This window comes from Podarcis gaigeae, assembly GCF_964106915.1.
Source record: "Podarcis gaigeae genome assembly, chromosome: 6".
Classification (NCBI taxonomy): Eukaryota; Metazoa; Chordata; class Lepidosauria; order Squamata; family Lacertidae; genus Podarcis; species Podarcis gaigeae.
Window position 1 is genome coordinate 30,308,219 of NC_139682.1, and position 15,776 is coordinate 30,323,994.

Here is a 15,776-nt window from a genome sequence, read left to right on the forward strand (position 1 = left end):
AACTCAGTATACTAGGTATACACTGTATCAGCTTGTGTGCAGGTCTTTGCTGAAAATCAGATCTTTTCTGAAACTTAAAAATCACTGTATTAACATAGCAAGGCAAGGGGGGAAGAGATGGAGTGGGGGTGAAAATCAGAAAAAAATGTATGAAGGGTTTATTGGCCATGGCCAAGCAAGCAAATGCTGATATTTTAAAGAAAACAGAGAAGAACTTGTTCAAGGAAATACTTCATATACCTAAATGTTAATATCTTTGGACTGTAATATTTTATAATGTAACCCTCCCATCTGTTTTGAACAGAAGATAGGCACAAAGTGGTTGTCTCTGTGAGTGAATGTAGCAGTGGCTGATATATGTGCTGCATTGATGGAGCATTGATGGGGTGTGCCAGCACGATTCTGAAATCCTGTCTCTTTTTCTGCTCATTGAGGGCATAGCAGCCATTTTGTGTTATGCCATACCCCCATAGCAGCCATTTAGTGGCTGCCATCCACAGTGCTTTCTCAAAATAATTCCAAACATGCCCACTGGCCCAAAGTGGTCTGCCCATCTGGTCACTGAAAGTGAAAAGTTTGAGAATATTCCAGCGGACGACATGCAAGGAGTTGCTGTGGCCAGGCTTGCGTGTTGCTATACCTTCTGCCAATGATCCACCCATACTCAATGCGCATCAGCCGTCCACGCATCCTGGCCTGCAGGAGGGTGATAATCTTGGCCAGACGTTGATCTCGCATCTCCTCCAGGAGACCCAGCAAGCCTGCTTTGAAAAACACCTGCAAACAGGGAAACAGGGAAAGTTGGAACAGAGAAGACATATCCTCTGAAGGATATTCTCCTTGTGCCAATTCCTTGCCCCCAAATTATAGAATACGGAAAAGGTGTCGTATATTTAATATATCAAATCACACAAGTCCACTCACCTCTCTTGGTGCGGCGGCATTGCCCACTGGGATAATTGGCTCTTACCCGGTGGATTTGCCTACCTCATAGCAATTTGTCACAACTGGTTGGGCATTGGGACAATCCTTTGTTTTGGATGGAGGGGAGGTTATAGTCTCCGCCTGCCCTTCCTAACGCTGGGGTATCCTGTTAAAGGGATCTGGGGGGAGTGGCCATGTCTGCATACCCAGGGGGGCCAGGGTCAAAGGCACTCCCCCAGATGGCGGTGGTCACCCTATTTGATCTAAGACTTAGGAACCCTCGCCTGGATTGACCACGCATCCCTTCCGACGGGTGGGCCAGAAGTATTTAGATTGCCCCATGCCCAAGCCAAACCTCTTTCATCTGTATTCAATAAAGTTGTGGCCTGTTTTTACCCCAAAACCCAGTCTTATTGGTCTCTTATTTATATGGGTTGGGATATGGGAAGTCCGATGCCTTGTCCTACAATACCACTTACATGCAGATCCTAAAATAATTCTATTAGGCTATCTAAGCAGGAAGTATAGCTACCACATTAACTCATAGTATACTGGAAGTTGTAAGAATATGCACTGGTACATTAACTCTTAGTTTACCAGTAGTTGTAAGCATATGTGATGCTAAATGATAGAAAACATTTACTCCACTGATTTTAGACTGGGTTCAAGAAGTGTGGCTTTATTAAGTAGCTTTATTCATAAAAGTCATAAAAGCTTCTATAGGTTGATGCTACAGAAAGTAAGCACTGAACAAGCAGGAAAGTACGCTAGTAAATCAGATGTCCTTAGCAAAACAATATGGTAGACACTGAACAAGAAGTTTGAAACAGGGAGAAACATAGTGGATTTACTACCAGCAAGGGAAGTGTATGTAAAATTACACATGCACATTCTGACCATTCTCAAGGCTTTAGTTTTATGGCACAGCAAATCACTTAATCCGTCCCTTCAATTTGCACACCATGTACCTTTGTGTGTCCAAACTTATATTGGGAGTGGTCAAGGTCCAAGGAAAGAAGCAGCTTCTCTGTGGCCTTCCTGCTATCCACAAATTTGTCATCAGGAATTGCAGCGGGATTCAAGATACGGTAGCTGCAAAGATACAAGAGATGATGTCAGCACACTCAGGAAGAGATGAAGAGAATCAAGAACACTTCTTCAACTAAAGCCTACCCACTGAGGTCATTTTGAAAGAGGAGGGTTCTCTGCACATCTTTCCCAGCATGGGACAGATGCAGAGTGTGCTCCTGAAACCAAGTTTTGTATTTATTGTTCTATTTTTTTTATTTTATTTTATTACTCCCTCTGAAGCAGGTCATAGAATCATAGAATCATAGAGTTGGAAGAGACCGCAAGGGCCATTGAGTCCAACCCCCTGCCAAGCAGGAAACACCATCAGAGCACTCCTGACATATGGTTGTCAAGCCTCTGCTTAAAGACCTCCAAAGAAGGAGACTCCACCACACTCCTTGGCAGCAAATTCCACTGTCGAACAGCTCTTACTGTCAGGAAGTTCTTCCTAATGTTTAGGTGGAATCTTCTTTCTTGTAGTTTGGATCCATTGCTCCGTGTCCACTTCTCTGAGGTGTGGGAAACTTCTGGCCTTCCAGATGTTACTGAACTGCAACTCCCAGCCATGGGCCATGCTTGCTGGGGCTGATGGGACTCATAGTTCAGCAACATCTAGAGGGCCAAAGCGCCCCCCCAGTCCTGTTCTAGAGATTAGACTGAGACATATGTTTTTATTCCTCACTGTGTGTTCATAGCATGTTGTCCAGGTCTTGGACAGCTGGGAGCATCAGCAAAGTTGAACAGAAAACTTAATTACCGCTGCTTAAAGTCAGCATAGAGGATTCTGTTTGGAAAGCCTTTCCGACAGATGCGGATGCCTTCTAGCACACCGTTACACCGGAGCTGATGCAGCACCAGGAAGGGGTCCATGACTCCTGCATGGGAAAGAAGGGAAGGACAGGTCCTAACACCTTTTCTCAGCAATGAGAGCTCATACTTTGAGAATAATAATAATAATTTGAACTAGTGGCCAAAATTGTGGAAAAGTGTATTTCTGAGATTTGATGTCTCATAACACCTGATTGGCTCTCTAAACACTCATGCTCATTGGCTGCATCCAAATGAAGGAAAGCTACTGTATATCCAGAAAAGGAAAGCAAGTTATGCTTCCTTTTTCTGGTTATTTGGCTATAACTTTTGATAGAATACAGATAATTGAACAAACTTTGTTGCATTACATTCTTCATTAAATTATCTTTCCATTGGTATATAATTTTATGGCATTACTCCAAAAAAAGTGGTGTTATCAGCCATCAAACCTCAGAAATACACTTTTTCAAAAAGGTTTCCACAATTTTGGCCACTAGCGTAGGCGTATTTGCATCCACGCAAGGCTAGAGAAATGAGAAAAACAACAAACACACCTGCTATAAAGCTAAACGGTAGTAGTAGCAGAATGCAAAACAAGGAACAAAGCAAAGGGAAAGGGATACCTTTACAGCCCAATTCTAAGCATATTTATCCAGAGCAAAGTCACACCATATGTTGGATCCAGACATGAACTTCCATGAATGGAAGACCTCTTTCCATTTGCAGGGCTCCAGTCCACCCAAGGCTCCCTGTGGAGGAAGGGGGGGGAGGCTGATTCTCCTGCCCCCCAGCAGCCCCCAGCACCACCTCTCATGCTGTTTCAGAAGGTCTCCCAATCCTCCACAGCAACTCCTTCAGGGCCACAGGAGGAAGGAGGAACAGCAAAAATAACCCTCCCCACACAACCCCATTTCCTCCAGCGTGGCATCACAAGAGCACAACTCTACTCTGGATCATCCAAACCTAGAATTCAAGCCAGAGTACTAGTGTTTTTAACCTGTATGAGGCTTGAGGCATTGTTTACAGCAGATAAGCTGCAGAGAGATGCCAAACAAATAATCATAAGAGTGTTGTCTGCAGACTTTCCCCGGTCATTCTAATCCCTCACAGACAGAGTGTACTCGTTGCAGTTGTGTACCTGGGGTCTTTGTTTCATTGGGGATGATGCAGCGGACAAAATGAGGCTGGGTAGCACGCAAATTGGTCATCAGCTTGTTCAGGTTTTCCTATAAGGCAGACATACAGGGTTAAGTCACTTCACAGGCTCCCAAGTCCACGTCTGAGCAAAAGTCAAAGAAGCTCGTTTTAACCTTTAAAGCCCTCTGCAGCTTAGGATGCAGATATCTGAAGGGCTGCCTCCTCTCACAGAAGCCTGTCCCATTATGATGATCTGCGTTTGAGGCCTGACTTTGGGTATCCCCATCACCCAGCTGCTTTTAAGGGCCTCAGGCACAGATTATTATTTCCTGCCCAGCCCTGCTTCCTTATATCCCTTTATCTGGAGATTCTGGGAGGTGATTCTGGGACCCTGTGTGTACAAAGCATGTAGCCTGCTACTGAGCAGCAATTAAAATCCATGCACAGGTTAAGTGGTGGGCCTGGGAAAGGTTCAACTCCCCTCTAAGGGGCTCTGAAAATTGGACCGCTCCCTTTCCCTCCTGACAACAGCCCTCTATCCCCCCCACCACAGCACTCCCACTTTTTATGTGAATGGGGCAGGTCTGCTTTAAGCAAACAGAACTGGCATATTTAGTTTGGCCATCCAATCTATTAAAAAACAGCAACCCACTACTGCCCCATCAATGCTATTAAATAACATGTTGCTGCTTCTGTACTCTCCACATGCTCAGTTTACCTTGCAATCTAAAACCATTCCTAACCCTCTTTGCTTTTAACCTTGTGGTTTCTGGATCATTCACTTGCGAAGCACTGTCTCTCAGTCAGACGGTTGCTGCTCTGCTAAGTGGTTCAGTGTGTGGAGTGTTGTGTCCAGCTAACTCCCTCTCCCAACACTGGAAAGTCCAAGGGCCTGTTGCTCCGACCCTTGTAAGATCCACATTTCTTTTCTTCTTCCCAAGGGTTCTCCTTCCCGCAGTCAAGAGTGAGGAGGAGAGAAGTAGCACAGACTTAAAGTGATGTTCATGTAATAAATTATCTAAACATCACTGCAAGTCTTAACTGCCTCTCCCTCAGCAACGGAGAAGCAGCCAGGAACCATGTAGCGCAGACATCACAGGGGCGGAAATAAGCATTACTCTACTACAAATGGAACCTGACTCCTCAGCATTCTAGCATTATTCCTATTCAAATGCTGATACGATGATCACCAAGAGCTGGCAATACAGGGATAAGGTAAAGGTAAAGGGACCCCTGACCATTAGGTCCAGTCGTGGCCGACTCTGGGGTTGCGGCGCTCATCTCGCTTTATTGGCCGAGGGAGCCGGCGTACCCGGAGGTCATGTGGCCAGCATGACTAAGCCACTTCTGGAGAACCAGAGCAGCACATGGCAACGCCGTTTACCTTCCCGCCGGAGCAGTACCTATTTATCTACTTGCACTTTGACGTGCTTTCGAACTGCTAGGTTGGCAGGAACAGGGACCGAGCAACGGGAGCTCACCCCGTCATGGGGATTCGAACCGCCGACCTTCTGATCAGCAAGTCCTAGGCTCTGTGGTTTAACCCACAGTGCCACCCGCGTCCCTACAATACAGGGATAGTTACAGCTGTTATTCCTGAGCAATAATATTCTCAAAAGGGGAGAGTGCTCTGGGCCAACTGAGGGAAGAATAGCCAAGCCCCAAAAGTCCTTAGTGTCTGCCTGGTGTTCCAAGACTTCACGTTCAGGTTATTGCCTGGAAGAAGTGTTGTGTGTATACACAGAGAGAGCCAAGTGAAATTCGAGCCAGCAGTTCTGCTTACCATGGGGAGTGGGCAAACACTTACCTTATGCAGCTGGGACACAGTTTGGAACGAAGCTGCCTTCTTGCGCTTCTCTTTGCCACCTGTCCTGGTTGCATCATCTGCCCAACGAGATATCAGTTTATTCCCTTAATGGTGTTCATTTGGTTCAGGTCCTTGGTTGGTTCCCAAGAGCTGTGAGACCAACCCTATTGCTCAAGTAATAGGACAATTAATTCTCCAGCTCTATTGAATACCCAAGCCCAGAGAATGGTCTGAACTCTACACATCTCTGACGCTAAGCAGGGGTCAGCCTGGCCACTTTCTGGCTTTTCAGATAACCTTACATATTCTGTATTTAGTGCTTTGTTTGGCACAGAGGGGAATGCCGCTCACCTGAAGAAGAGGACACATAATTTTCATATAAAGTAGCCAGCAGCTTATTTTGTGATTTTTGGAAGATGGTTACCACTGTCTCATTCAATGGGTCTTTGTTCTTGTCTAGCCAGCCAACAATGTTATAGGGCACCTGCCAAAGAGCAAAACCAGCTGTAACAGAGGCAGAAAACAGAAAAGCAACACTAAAAACCCAGTATATGGGAGCCGGGAAACAAAGACATACCACTCCAGCATAGTGCACCAGTTCAAAGTGGGCTTCATATTTGCGCTTCTTATCTGGCCGTGGTTTTTGGAAGTTGGGTGATTTCCCAATGTGGTTGTCATACAGTTTGGCCTTGAATGACATATCAGAGGCTTTGGGGAACATGCATTCTTCCTCCAAAATGGAGAGGATTCCCATTGGCTGCAAGGAAAGGATACGGATCAACAAACTGGAGGCAAGTTCACTTGGTGTTAATTTTAGTCCTATGTGAGAGGAGGATAGTTTAAGCAATAACTACTTCCATGTGATGAATGTTATAAAAAGGCTTCTAAAGTTAGCATGCAAAGTATAAGAAAAACCATATTCAATCCATTCATAGAGTGGGGATGGGAAAAAGTGCTTCCAGAAAGTGGAAAAGTCACCACAAAAGAATGCTTCCCCTCAAAATTGATATACTTTTTTGTGAAAGCAAGCTTGTGCAGTAGGATGACAAACAACTATGCCATACGGGAAATGCTTTTGTTCTACCATGTTGGTAAAGTGATTTAAATTTTTCAGGCCACTGTATTATGTGCACATTGAATAGTGATTTGATCACACTTTCTTTCAGCCCAAAATGGTTGCTTGCCTCTGTCCTAGTTCTAAAGGTGTTCTATTTACCATGTTTTCAGTAGAAGAATGCAGCACCCTGGAGCTGTAGAACATACAGTAATTTTATGAGGATGGTTCCTTTTTGCCTCATGAAAAAAGCAGTATAAACATTATTTCCAACCTAATTTTACTTTATGTTGTTCTTCCCAAAGAGAACTGGGGAACAAGGAGCCATGAGAAGTTTTCAGAAGCTGAAAAGAGTCAGTTGCCAGTGGGAATTAAATGTTTAAATTGCTCCTTTGCTACTGGAAATCACTTTTTAAATTCACATTGTAGCTTCCAAGTAAGTGTCTCTTGCATTGGGGCCATTTTCAGCAAGCAGGAACCACTAGCCAGAATCTATGGAACCAGATTTCAGTCAAAAAATATGTAAAAACCGTGTTACAACAGAAAGGAAGTTAATTTTTACTTTGCTCTGTTGTGAAAGTATTGGCCCGCCAGACTCATCTGGCAAATTGGCTAGAAACAAGAGGACGTTAGAACCGATGTAGCCACATTTCCATTATCACTCAACCTTTACAATGACATATATGTACATAAAGCCAGCCATATTAGCTGTACAATAATGCCCCAATCTTACCTTTTCAATCAGGTCAATACAAGCCTGCAGGTCCAGGCCAAAGTCAATGAAGACCCACTCAATTCCTTCTTTCTTGTATTCTTCTTGTTCCAGGACAAACATGTGATGGTTGAAAAACTGTTGCAGCTTCTCGTTGGTGAAGTTGATGCATAGCTGTTCAAAGCTGTTAAACTGCAGGCAGAAAGTGAACGCCTAAGAGCCTGGAGACTTCACTGCCCAACTCAAGACACTCCACTACCAGTAGCCTCGGAAGAGTAAAAACCACCCATCACTTCCCAGCTGTTGATCAGATCTGGTGACAACTGGCCAGCATGTTTGTACCCCACACATAAATTCCTGGTTGAACAGGAATGCCATAGTTAACTGAATGAAAATTGTTACGCACCACAACCAGGTTACCTGGAGCTCCAAGCATGCCAAGTGTATTGAAACCCTAGGTGTGATCTCTAATGCAGAATTCTCAACAACCTCACCAAACTGGATCCAATTCTATAGCTCAGTTGAGTTATGAATTTTCACGATATCTCTTTCAGCATGCCAGCAACTTTTTTGGGGCAAGGAAGTCAGCAGCAGTTTGGCATGTGTATTTCATTCTTAGCAACACTTCCCCTCCATTGCACAGTGCAAAATGTGAGCCAGTTTTGAAACCCACCTCAAAGATCTCAAATCCAGCAATGTCCAGAACTCCAATGAAGAACTGCCTGGCTAGCTTAGTGTCCAAAGTTTTGTTGATACGAAAAACCAGCCACTTGAACATGCGATCATAGGTAGCTTTCGCCAAGGCTCCCACTGCATACACAACCTGCAAATAATTATGTAACGATAATTGGTCAGAATTTATATTTGTTTGTTTCTGATGGTGTTACATAGGAATAATGATGATAACGCCAACAACAACGATGAAATAGTTTCTGGATAACTAAAGACACAATCCTGTGCATATGTGCACTGAACTTAATTGGGCTTTATTCTGAGGAAACATGCCAAGAATCAGGCTGCATGTGTCACTGCTGCTATTTGATAATTTAAGCACAGGCAATTTAAGTGACCAACACTCTTTTGCTTGAAATACATATTTTCCACAAGTGACACGTCTTAACACAGAGATTAAGATGCACAACCTTTCTCCCAGGTGCATCGCTAAGAGGTCCTATGGGAAACTGGAGGTAGGGAGGCATAAGGCCAAGCCGTACAGTTCAAGAAGCTTACCTGCTCCACATTCTGGCCTTTGGTCACATACTCATTTCCCACTTTCACCCTAGGATGGAGCAGCCCCTTGATCAGGTCACCTGAGCTGATTCCCATGAGGTAAGATGCTTTATCGGCACCTGCAGTTCAATAAAAAATCATAAATAAGAAAGTGGTCTTGATGAGAAATAAATATGGGTTCCTGCTTATAGTTTAAGCCATTTAAAGGCAGACCAATAACAGTAGTAATAATAAGATCAGAGATTTATAAATCCTAACACATGTGCATTCTGGTCCATTAAAGCTGATGATGCCACAATAAATTTGTATGACTGTTTCCAGACGGGCATTATACTGGTGGAGTTCAATTGCCTACTGGCAGGTTCAGGTTGTGCCACTGAAGTGGATTATACCACCACCACCCCAAAAAAATTGGATTGTTTGCTGTAAGAAAGGGAGAAGGAAATGGACTGGAAAGTATGGGGTAACAATTACTTGCCCATGACATAGTTTAAGCTTCCTGCAAACAATAAGAAAGATTGCTCATAAACTGGATTTTGTAGAACTCCCCAGAAACTTTGTACAGACAAATAAGGATGAATTCTCAAAGAAACAGGTTGTCTGGAAGTGACCTTAGTCTTTTCAGAAGGGCTGAGGGAGCTAACAGCAAGGTGTTGTCCAATGAGCACCTATGCAATTTTGCCCTCCCCACACCCGGTTTATGAGGACCCTGGAGAAGCTTATCTTGGTAGCTCCAGAGAACAGCCATTTCCTCATTCACAAATGCTCGCAAAGCTGAGTTGACAAAAAGCTAAGTAATGGCCACTGAGAGAAAGTAAGAGGGTTTAAAAGGGGGGAGGGCAGAGCAGACATCAGCAGTGGGTCCCAAATGCCACTGGGCTTGGCAGCTGCTTGAGCTAATCAGGTGCTTTCGCTGGCTCTGCTTCCAAGTACCACCAGACTGCTTGTTTTGCTGAAACAGACTGATCTGGCAGCCACAATGGGATTTGTAGGCAGCAATGTAGGCAAACTCCCTTACTTTCAGTGCCTTCAGCCTCTGCCTGTTCTTCGCGTTGTTTCTGCTTGAATTTCATGTTGCCAAAGTGCATGATGGCTCCTACTATCTTATAGCAGCCATATTTCTCCTCATTGCTGAAGCCCAGGATATCCATAGCATGCTGCAGAAGAAATCAGACAAGGTGTGGTCATGACAATGCCATCATTCCATTAACAAAGGACAAATTCAGGATGTACTGGCCTCAGTCCAGAAGGACTGCTGCACCCTTATGGTGATACAAATGCTAAGCAAATGACAAATGCACTATACTGGCTTGTGTAGCTGACATTTCTTTCACGCTGCTAAAATATACCTCATTAAAATTAAGTAATAACTCTCAACAGCCTATATATGCAGGTTTTTGCTATTTTGCATTTTCTGTGCATCTGAGTTGAGTTCATAGTGTTTTCCATGGCGCACCCTTCAGACCCCTGCCATAAAATTTTCTAGCATGCAGATAATCTAAAACAGACAAATCCAGAAGCCCTTGAACTTTTTGTCAGGAGGCTGGTTGGCAGAATCATTGTGGAGAGGGTAGAAGAGGAGAGAGAGAGAGAGAGAGAGAGAGAGAGAGAGAGAGAGAGAGATATCCCACAGAGAGTGCTGTGAGCCAGACTGACAATCTTGGGAAGACCAGGCTCCCCACTCCTTAAATAAGAAAAGGATGCATGATTCACATCAAAACCAGTGCCATTTGAAATGGCTAGCTAGCTATGTAGCAACAAATGGGAACTGTATTTTGTTAAGAGTGCTGGAAATTCTAGTTCAGTTGGGGGGTAAAGTACAGTTTCCAGGATTCTTTGTGGAAAACAATTGTGCTTATTATATTTATTTTCTACCCCCTTTAAAAATAATGGGTCTCAGAAGCAGTTTATAAGCCTAGACTGTGTCCCTGCATCACAAAGAGACTTTGACACCCCAGTTGATTTCACAGTGGATTAACACATACATCTGTAGCCAAGAGTTCCTCTCCATCGTCCAGGTTGTCTACAGTTGTTACACCTTGTGAGCAGAAATGGTAGTCATAGGGGTTGGAAGACAGCAGCAGCATATCTGGGGGGAAACAGACAGAAGACGCGTTCTTTGTTTCATAGCATATTGTGGGTACATGCCCAATTTGAACTATGAATCAAGTGGCTATGAATCAAGGATCAGCTTGGAAGTTTCAGCCTCAGAGGCCACATAGTCTCCATTACGCGGCTACCAGAAAGGCATGTGCCTTGTATAGTTGCATCTCCCGCCAGCTATCTTAGGAACACCCTTGGGCCGCTGACTGATTTAGAAGTGGTCAGCCTTGGCCTTGTGAGCACCAGATAAGATTACTGCTCAGTAGAGCTCTCCAGACCTGCCTAATAAGGTATTGTTTGTCACCAAGCAGCAAGAGCAGTAGGCCATAGCCCAGATTCTTTACTGCCATGACAGGACACTATGCTAAAAATCCCTGTCCGGTCGGAAAAGGGTTTCGCCTACATTTCCTATTTCACAGCATCGGGTTCCATACTGGAAAGATGCCTTGAGTGCAGATCATAGCATGACTGGGAGGGATCATTATTGGACAAGCTTGCCATCCTCTCAGAGAGAGGTCCTACATGAATATGTCTGAAGGACCTCCCTGCTCGCAGTGCTCTTATTTGTGTGAGGTTTGTAGGAGCAAACAGGGAGAGAAAGATTGAAAGGGAGCAAGTGCAAAACTTCTCTGTGATCCAGTTCTGGTCAAGCATAGTTACCCGTTCCATTAATATGTGGATAAAGATGCCCATCAAAATGGGCATCCTGTTGACAGTAATGACATGCCAATGAATGGCATTTACATAAATGACAACTGTATTCAGATACGCATCTGAATAATCCCCTGTAGGTTCTGATCCAGAGGGTGATACATCTGTGTGAGCCTGCTCACACACACACATTTATGTTTCTATGATCTATCTCTTGATCTGGCTCAGAGGTACAGCTTCTGAATCAATTATGTGAAACACCCAACTGATATGCAATGAAACTAACTTCCGGTGTGCTCAGAATCATGGACCCAAGAACAAAAGGTGCTTAGGACTAAACAGAATTTTGGGCAAATTAAAAAAATATATAAAATGTTCAAAATTCGAATTGTACTTTCAAATATGCTCAGTTTTCACTTTTGAAATTAAAATTTGAGGGCTACTTAAAACATTCTTAAAACTTAATTCCCATTTGTAACTTGCCAGATTCAATATTCTACTTCCAACCGTGATAGTCATTGGGCAGGTTGCCTTGAGGTCCTTGGAGGGAAGGCAAGTTATAAATGTATTTACATAAATAAGTCTCGGAAACAAGGTTCACTTTAAGTGCACTGATAAGCACAAGCCTTTTCAGAGCACCGGTGCCAATGTCACAAATATTGGGTTAGCTTAAATTTCAAAAGCACTGAGCTGTGTTGACATAAGGTGTGTTGACATTGGTGGCAAATTTCTCCTAATATACACATTTGTGTATGATTATTGTATAACATACACATTTTCGCAAAACAGTTTCCCCTAATATAATGCACTTTTGTATGCTATTTTTCACTAATATTTGCAGTTTTATGCATACTTGGCCCTACTATATGCATTTTGTGACACATTTCTTGGCTTGCAAAATTCAGTGAAGTGTGAATTTCAAAGGATAGCTGTGTTTTGGGCCATCCATTGTTTTGAAAAGTGCTTTTAAATGTGAATGGAATTGAATTTATTCCCCATCCCTAGGGATATCATACTGAGCACAGCTCTTTTGTGATCATCTGCATTGTGCTTTCCAAACTAATATACAAATTTATTTGTATATTATTTTAGTGCCTCTCACCTTGGAGTTCTGGCTTCTTTCCAGAAAGGATTTGATAGTAGATGTGGTAGCTCCTCTCTCCTGGCTGCTGGAAAATCACTCTTGATTTTTCCAACAAATCTAGAAACAACAGGTAAGAAATCAGATTGCGGGGCTACTACTTCAAGGGTTTATCAAACTGTTCAAATTAAAAACAACATGGGATGTCAAGTGACATCAGCCATTTACTCACAGATGTCAATGTCAGCGGAAGCCAGCTTCCCTGAAGGACCAAAATGGATGCGAATGAACTTGCCCTGTTTTGATGGGAAGGAAAAAGGCAAATGAATAGAAGTACTCACTATGACCTGCTGGTTCTTAAATAGGAAACCTGCTGTATTCAAAGTAAGATAATTTGTGCATCTAGGCCAGTATTGTCTGCTGTGACAGACAACAGCCAGATAGAGGAATAAAGTGCCGTCTGATTATAGCCTCTGAAGTTGCTATTCAAGGGGAACTCCTACTGGCACCAATGGAGTTGCCCCTTGGCATGCAAATAGCAGCTTCAGATTTTTGTTGGGGTTGTGACTGTTGAATGGTTTCTTTAAATGTAAAGGTTCGTCATTGTTCCACCCGATGTGTATGTCTTTAAGGGGCCAGAGCAAAATAACGAGACCCAGCTTTGCAGCTGTGAAACATAGCAGGTGCTGCTGAGTTGTATTGATTAAGCTGAGTCAGCAATTGGGTGTGGTATATAAGGAGCAGCGCCTAGCTCTCTCATTACCATGGGGGATGGGTTGGTGGTTGGGTCATGTTTGTTTGTTAATGTATTTAGTGTAAAAGGAGTTTTTGTTTTTGTAACTAAAACCTTGTTTAAGTTATTTTTGAGTCCCTTTTTAATGCATGGTCACCCCAGCAAGCTCTCTGCAGCGCTACCATACTGCAAATAGCCAACAGTGACAGGTTAGGAAGAAGTTAAACTTCCTATCCCCACCTGTCTTCACACAGCCCCAAGGCTCCTCATGTTTTCCCATACTTGCTATTTCCATAACATAATGGTGCAGCTTTAATTGCATTCACATTTTAATCATATTGTGTTTGGTCATAACTCCTCTTCCTCAGAGGCTGATTTCTCTGTTCCAAATATCAAAACGTCACTATAATCTGCTAAGCTAATGAATAAGAGAATTTATAGATATAGAAATAATTTGTTTCATACGCTTCATTGTGTCATAAACATTTCTATAGGCTTACAAAAAAAAAAACCCCACATATGCATACTGCCTGTAAAAAATGCTCTGTACTGTACTTTTGTTTTAAAAATAATACTTACAAATCGTGAGGAATTGTCATTTCTCAGGGTTTTGGCGTTGCCAAAGGATTCCATAGCAGGGTTAGCCTCAATGATTTGATCTTCAAGGGTACCCTAGGTCACATAAACATAGAATAGTTCAAATACCCAGCGTTGCAAGCCAGAATTATCTGAATATTGATGAGAGAAAGATGAGGAACACAGCGTAGAGGATGCCATTACTTTCTTAAACTTTGACCAATATCAGCAGTTGCCTCCTGAATCACTGGCATGTGGCCTTTGGAAGGCTGCCCAGAAGAGAAAGCAGCCCTCAGGCTGAAAAAGGTTCTCTAACCCTCAATCAAGGGTAGCCTCCAAATGTTGTCAAAGTACAAACCCCATCATCCCTGACCACTGGCTGGAGTTCAGGGGAGCTACACTCCATAAACATCTCTAGGGCAATATGTTGGCTACCCATATCTAGAAGAGTCCACTCATATTTTGGAAGCAGCTTGAGCCACATACATTCTGGAATCTGGAACACACTGTTTGAGAGATGTTCTGAGACTACATATAAGCAATGCAATGAGAGAGAACAATGCTTCTTACTGGAGAATGGAGAGAGAACAGACAAAGGAAGCATCAGGGTTCTTCCAGATGGGTGTTTATTGTGGGATCAACACTCCTCAAAGATGGAAGTGGTTTTTATTTTATTTTTTTACAGTGTCCCCATGACGTCATTGTCATCAAAATAGCAGCTCATATCTCCTGCCTTCCCTTTAATCTGGATTTGCCCTTTCTAAAGAAAATCCAATATTATAACAAAAACAAAAAACAGCAACAACTGATGCCAAAGACCCATGTGTAACATCCCAGTTTACAGTATTATGCCTCCATCTGGAAGCACCCTCAGGCTACCTATGAAGGTGTCAGTATGTCAGAAATGAACAGATGGACATAGGAGCCTGAACCACAAACATGGAGTGTAAATTCAGTCTTGGGTAGTTAATCTGGGCCATTAATACAAAAGCGTCAGGGGCTTTATTTGCTTCTAATTATGCTTCTTGTGTTGGCTTGGAATGCAACCCCATTGAAATGATGTGTTCTGAAAAATGGAGATTTACATTTTATATTACCACCACTCATGCAAAAGAAAGGAAAGACACCTCTTCTTTTTCATGCCTTTAAAGCTTAAAAGATGAAGGGAAACTTAGAAAGCACTAAGTATGCAATTCTATACCCATTTTCCTGGGAGTAAGATCCACTACTCACTGTTAAGTAGGGTTGCCATACGTCCAGAATTTCCCGGATATATCCGGAATACTACAGCCACAAGCAGCGTCTGGGTGGAAATTGGTGAAAGGTCTCCAAGAATCCAGACGTATGGCAGCCCGTGTCGGCAGTGTCATTTTCCCTCAAAAATAACTCAAAAATGTCCAGATTTTCACTTTTTGAAATACGGCAACCCTACTGTTAAGACCATGCTCATAGAAGATAATCTAACTTGGCTACAAGTGATAGCAAAAGAAGAAAGAAGTTGGTTAAGCTTAGACCCATTGAAACAATCAGGCCTCTGTTAGGTCCATTAATTTCAGTGGGTCTACTCTCAGTAAAACTTAGTTGATTACCATCCCACAGTACTGAATTATTAGCGAAGAGCAAAAGAACTTGAATAAAATGAACAACTTCTAAATATCTAAACAACTATTGAAATACACACACATTTTAATGTTTAGCTGATAAAAGGCAAAGAATGAAGAGTTGTTGCTTTTCTGCAGATTTTTGGAAACACCCTATAATATTCCTTTAGTGAGATGCTTTGTATGTTGACAAAGTCCTATATTATATAGGATATATTTCTGGACACTAGAATGAAGCCAGAAATGCTGATTCACACAATCATTCTGCTTGTAGTGAGTCAGCTAA

At 42.8% G+C, this 15,776-nt stretch overlaps 1 protein-coding gene across 2 annotated transcripts in view; it reads right to left on the minus strand.

The window, feature by feature from the left end:
* Positions 1 to 15,776, minus strand: part of MYH7B (myosin heavy chain 7B) — a 51,227-nt gene that overhangs the window by 17,527 nt on the left and 17,924 nt on the right. For both annotated transcript variants that reach the window (XM_083746402.1, XM_083746403.1), the window contains 15 exons: positions 13,893 to 13,985; positions 12,813 to 12,876; positions 12,602 to 12,700; positions 10,731 to 10,834; positions 9,764 to 9,902; positions 8,746 to 8,864; positions 8,189 to 8,338; positions 7,537 to 7,707; positions 6,327 to 6,506; positions 6,101 to 6,233; positions 5,750 to 5,826; positions 3,944 to 4,031; positions 2,753 to 2,870; positions 1,893 to 2,016; positions 641 to 777 (listed from right to left, as the gene is read on the minus strand). In XM_083746402.1, the coding sequence (XP_083602528.1) occupies positions 641 to 777; positions 1,893 to 2,016; positions 2,753 to 2,870; positions 3,944 to 4,031; positions 5,750 to 5,826; positions 6,101 to 6,233; positions 6,327 to 6,506; positions 7,537 to 7,707; positions 8,189 to 8,338; positions 8,746 to 8,864; positions 9,764 to 9,902; positions 10,731 to 10,834; positions 12,602 to 12,700; positions 12,813 to 12,876; positions 13,893 to 13,985 (1,796 nt within the window). The remainder of the gene's footprint in view (positions 1 to 640; positions 778 to 1,892; positions 2,017 to 2,752; positions 2,871 to 3,943; positions 4,032 to 5,749; positions 5,827 to 6,100; positions 6,234 to 6,326; positions 6,507 to 7,536; positions 7,708 to 8,188; positions 8,339 to 8,745; positions 8,865 to 9,763; positions 9,903 to 10,730; positions 10,835 to 12,601; positions 12,701 to 12,812; positions 12,877 to 13,892; positions 13,986 to 15,776) is intronic.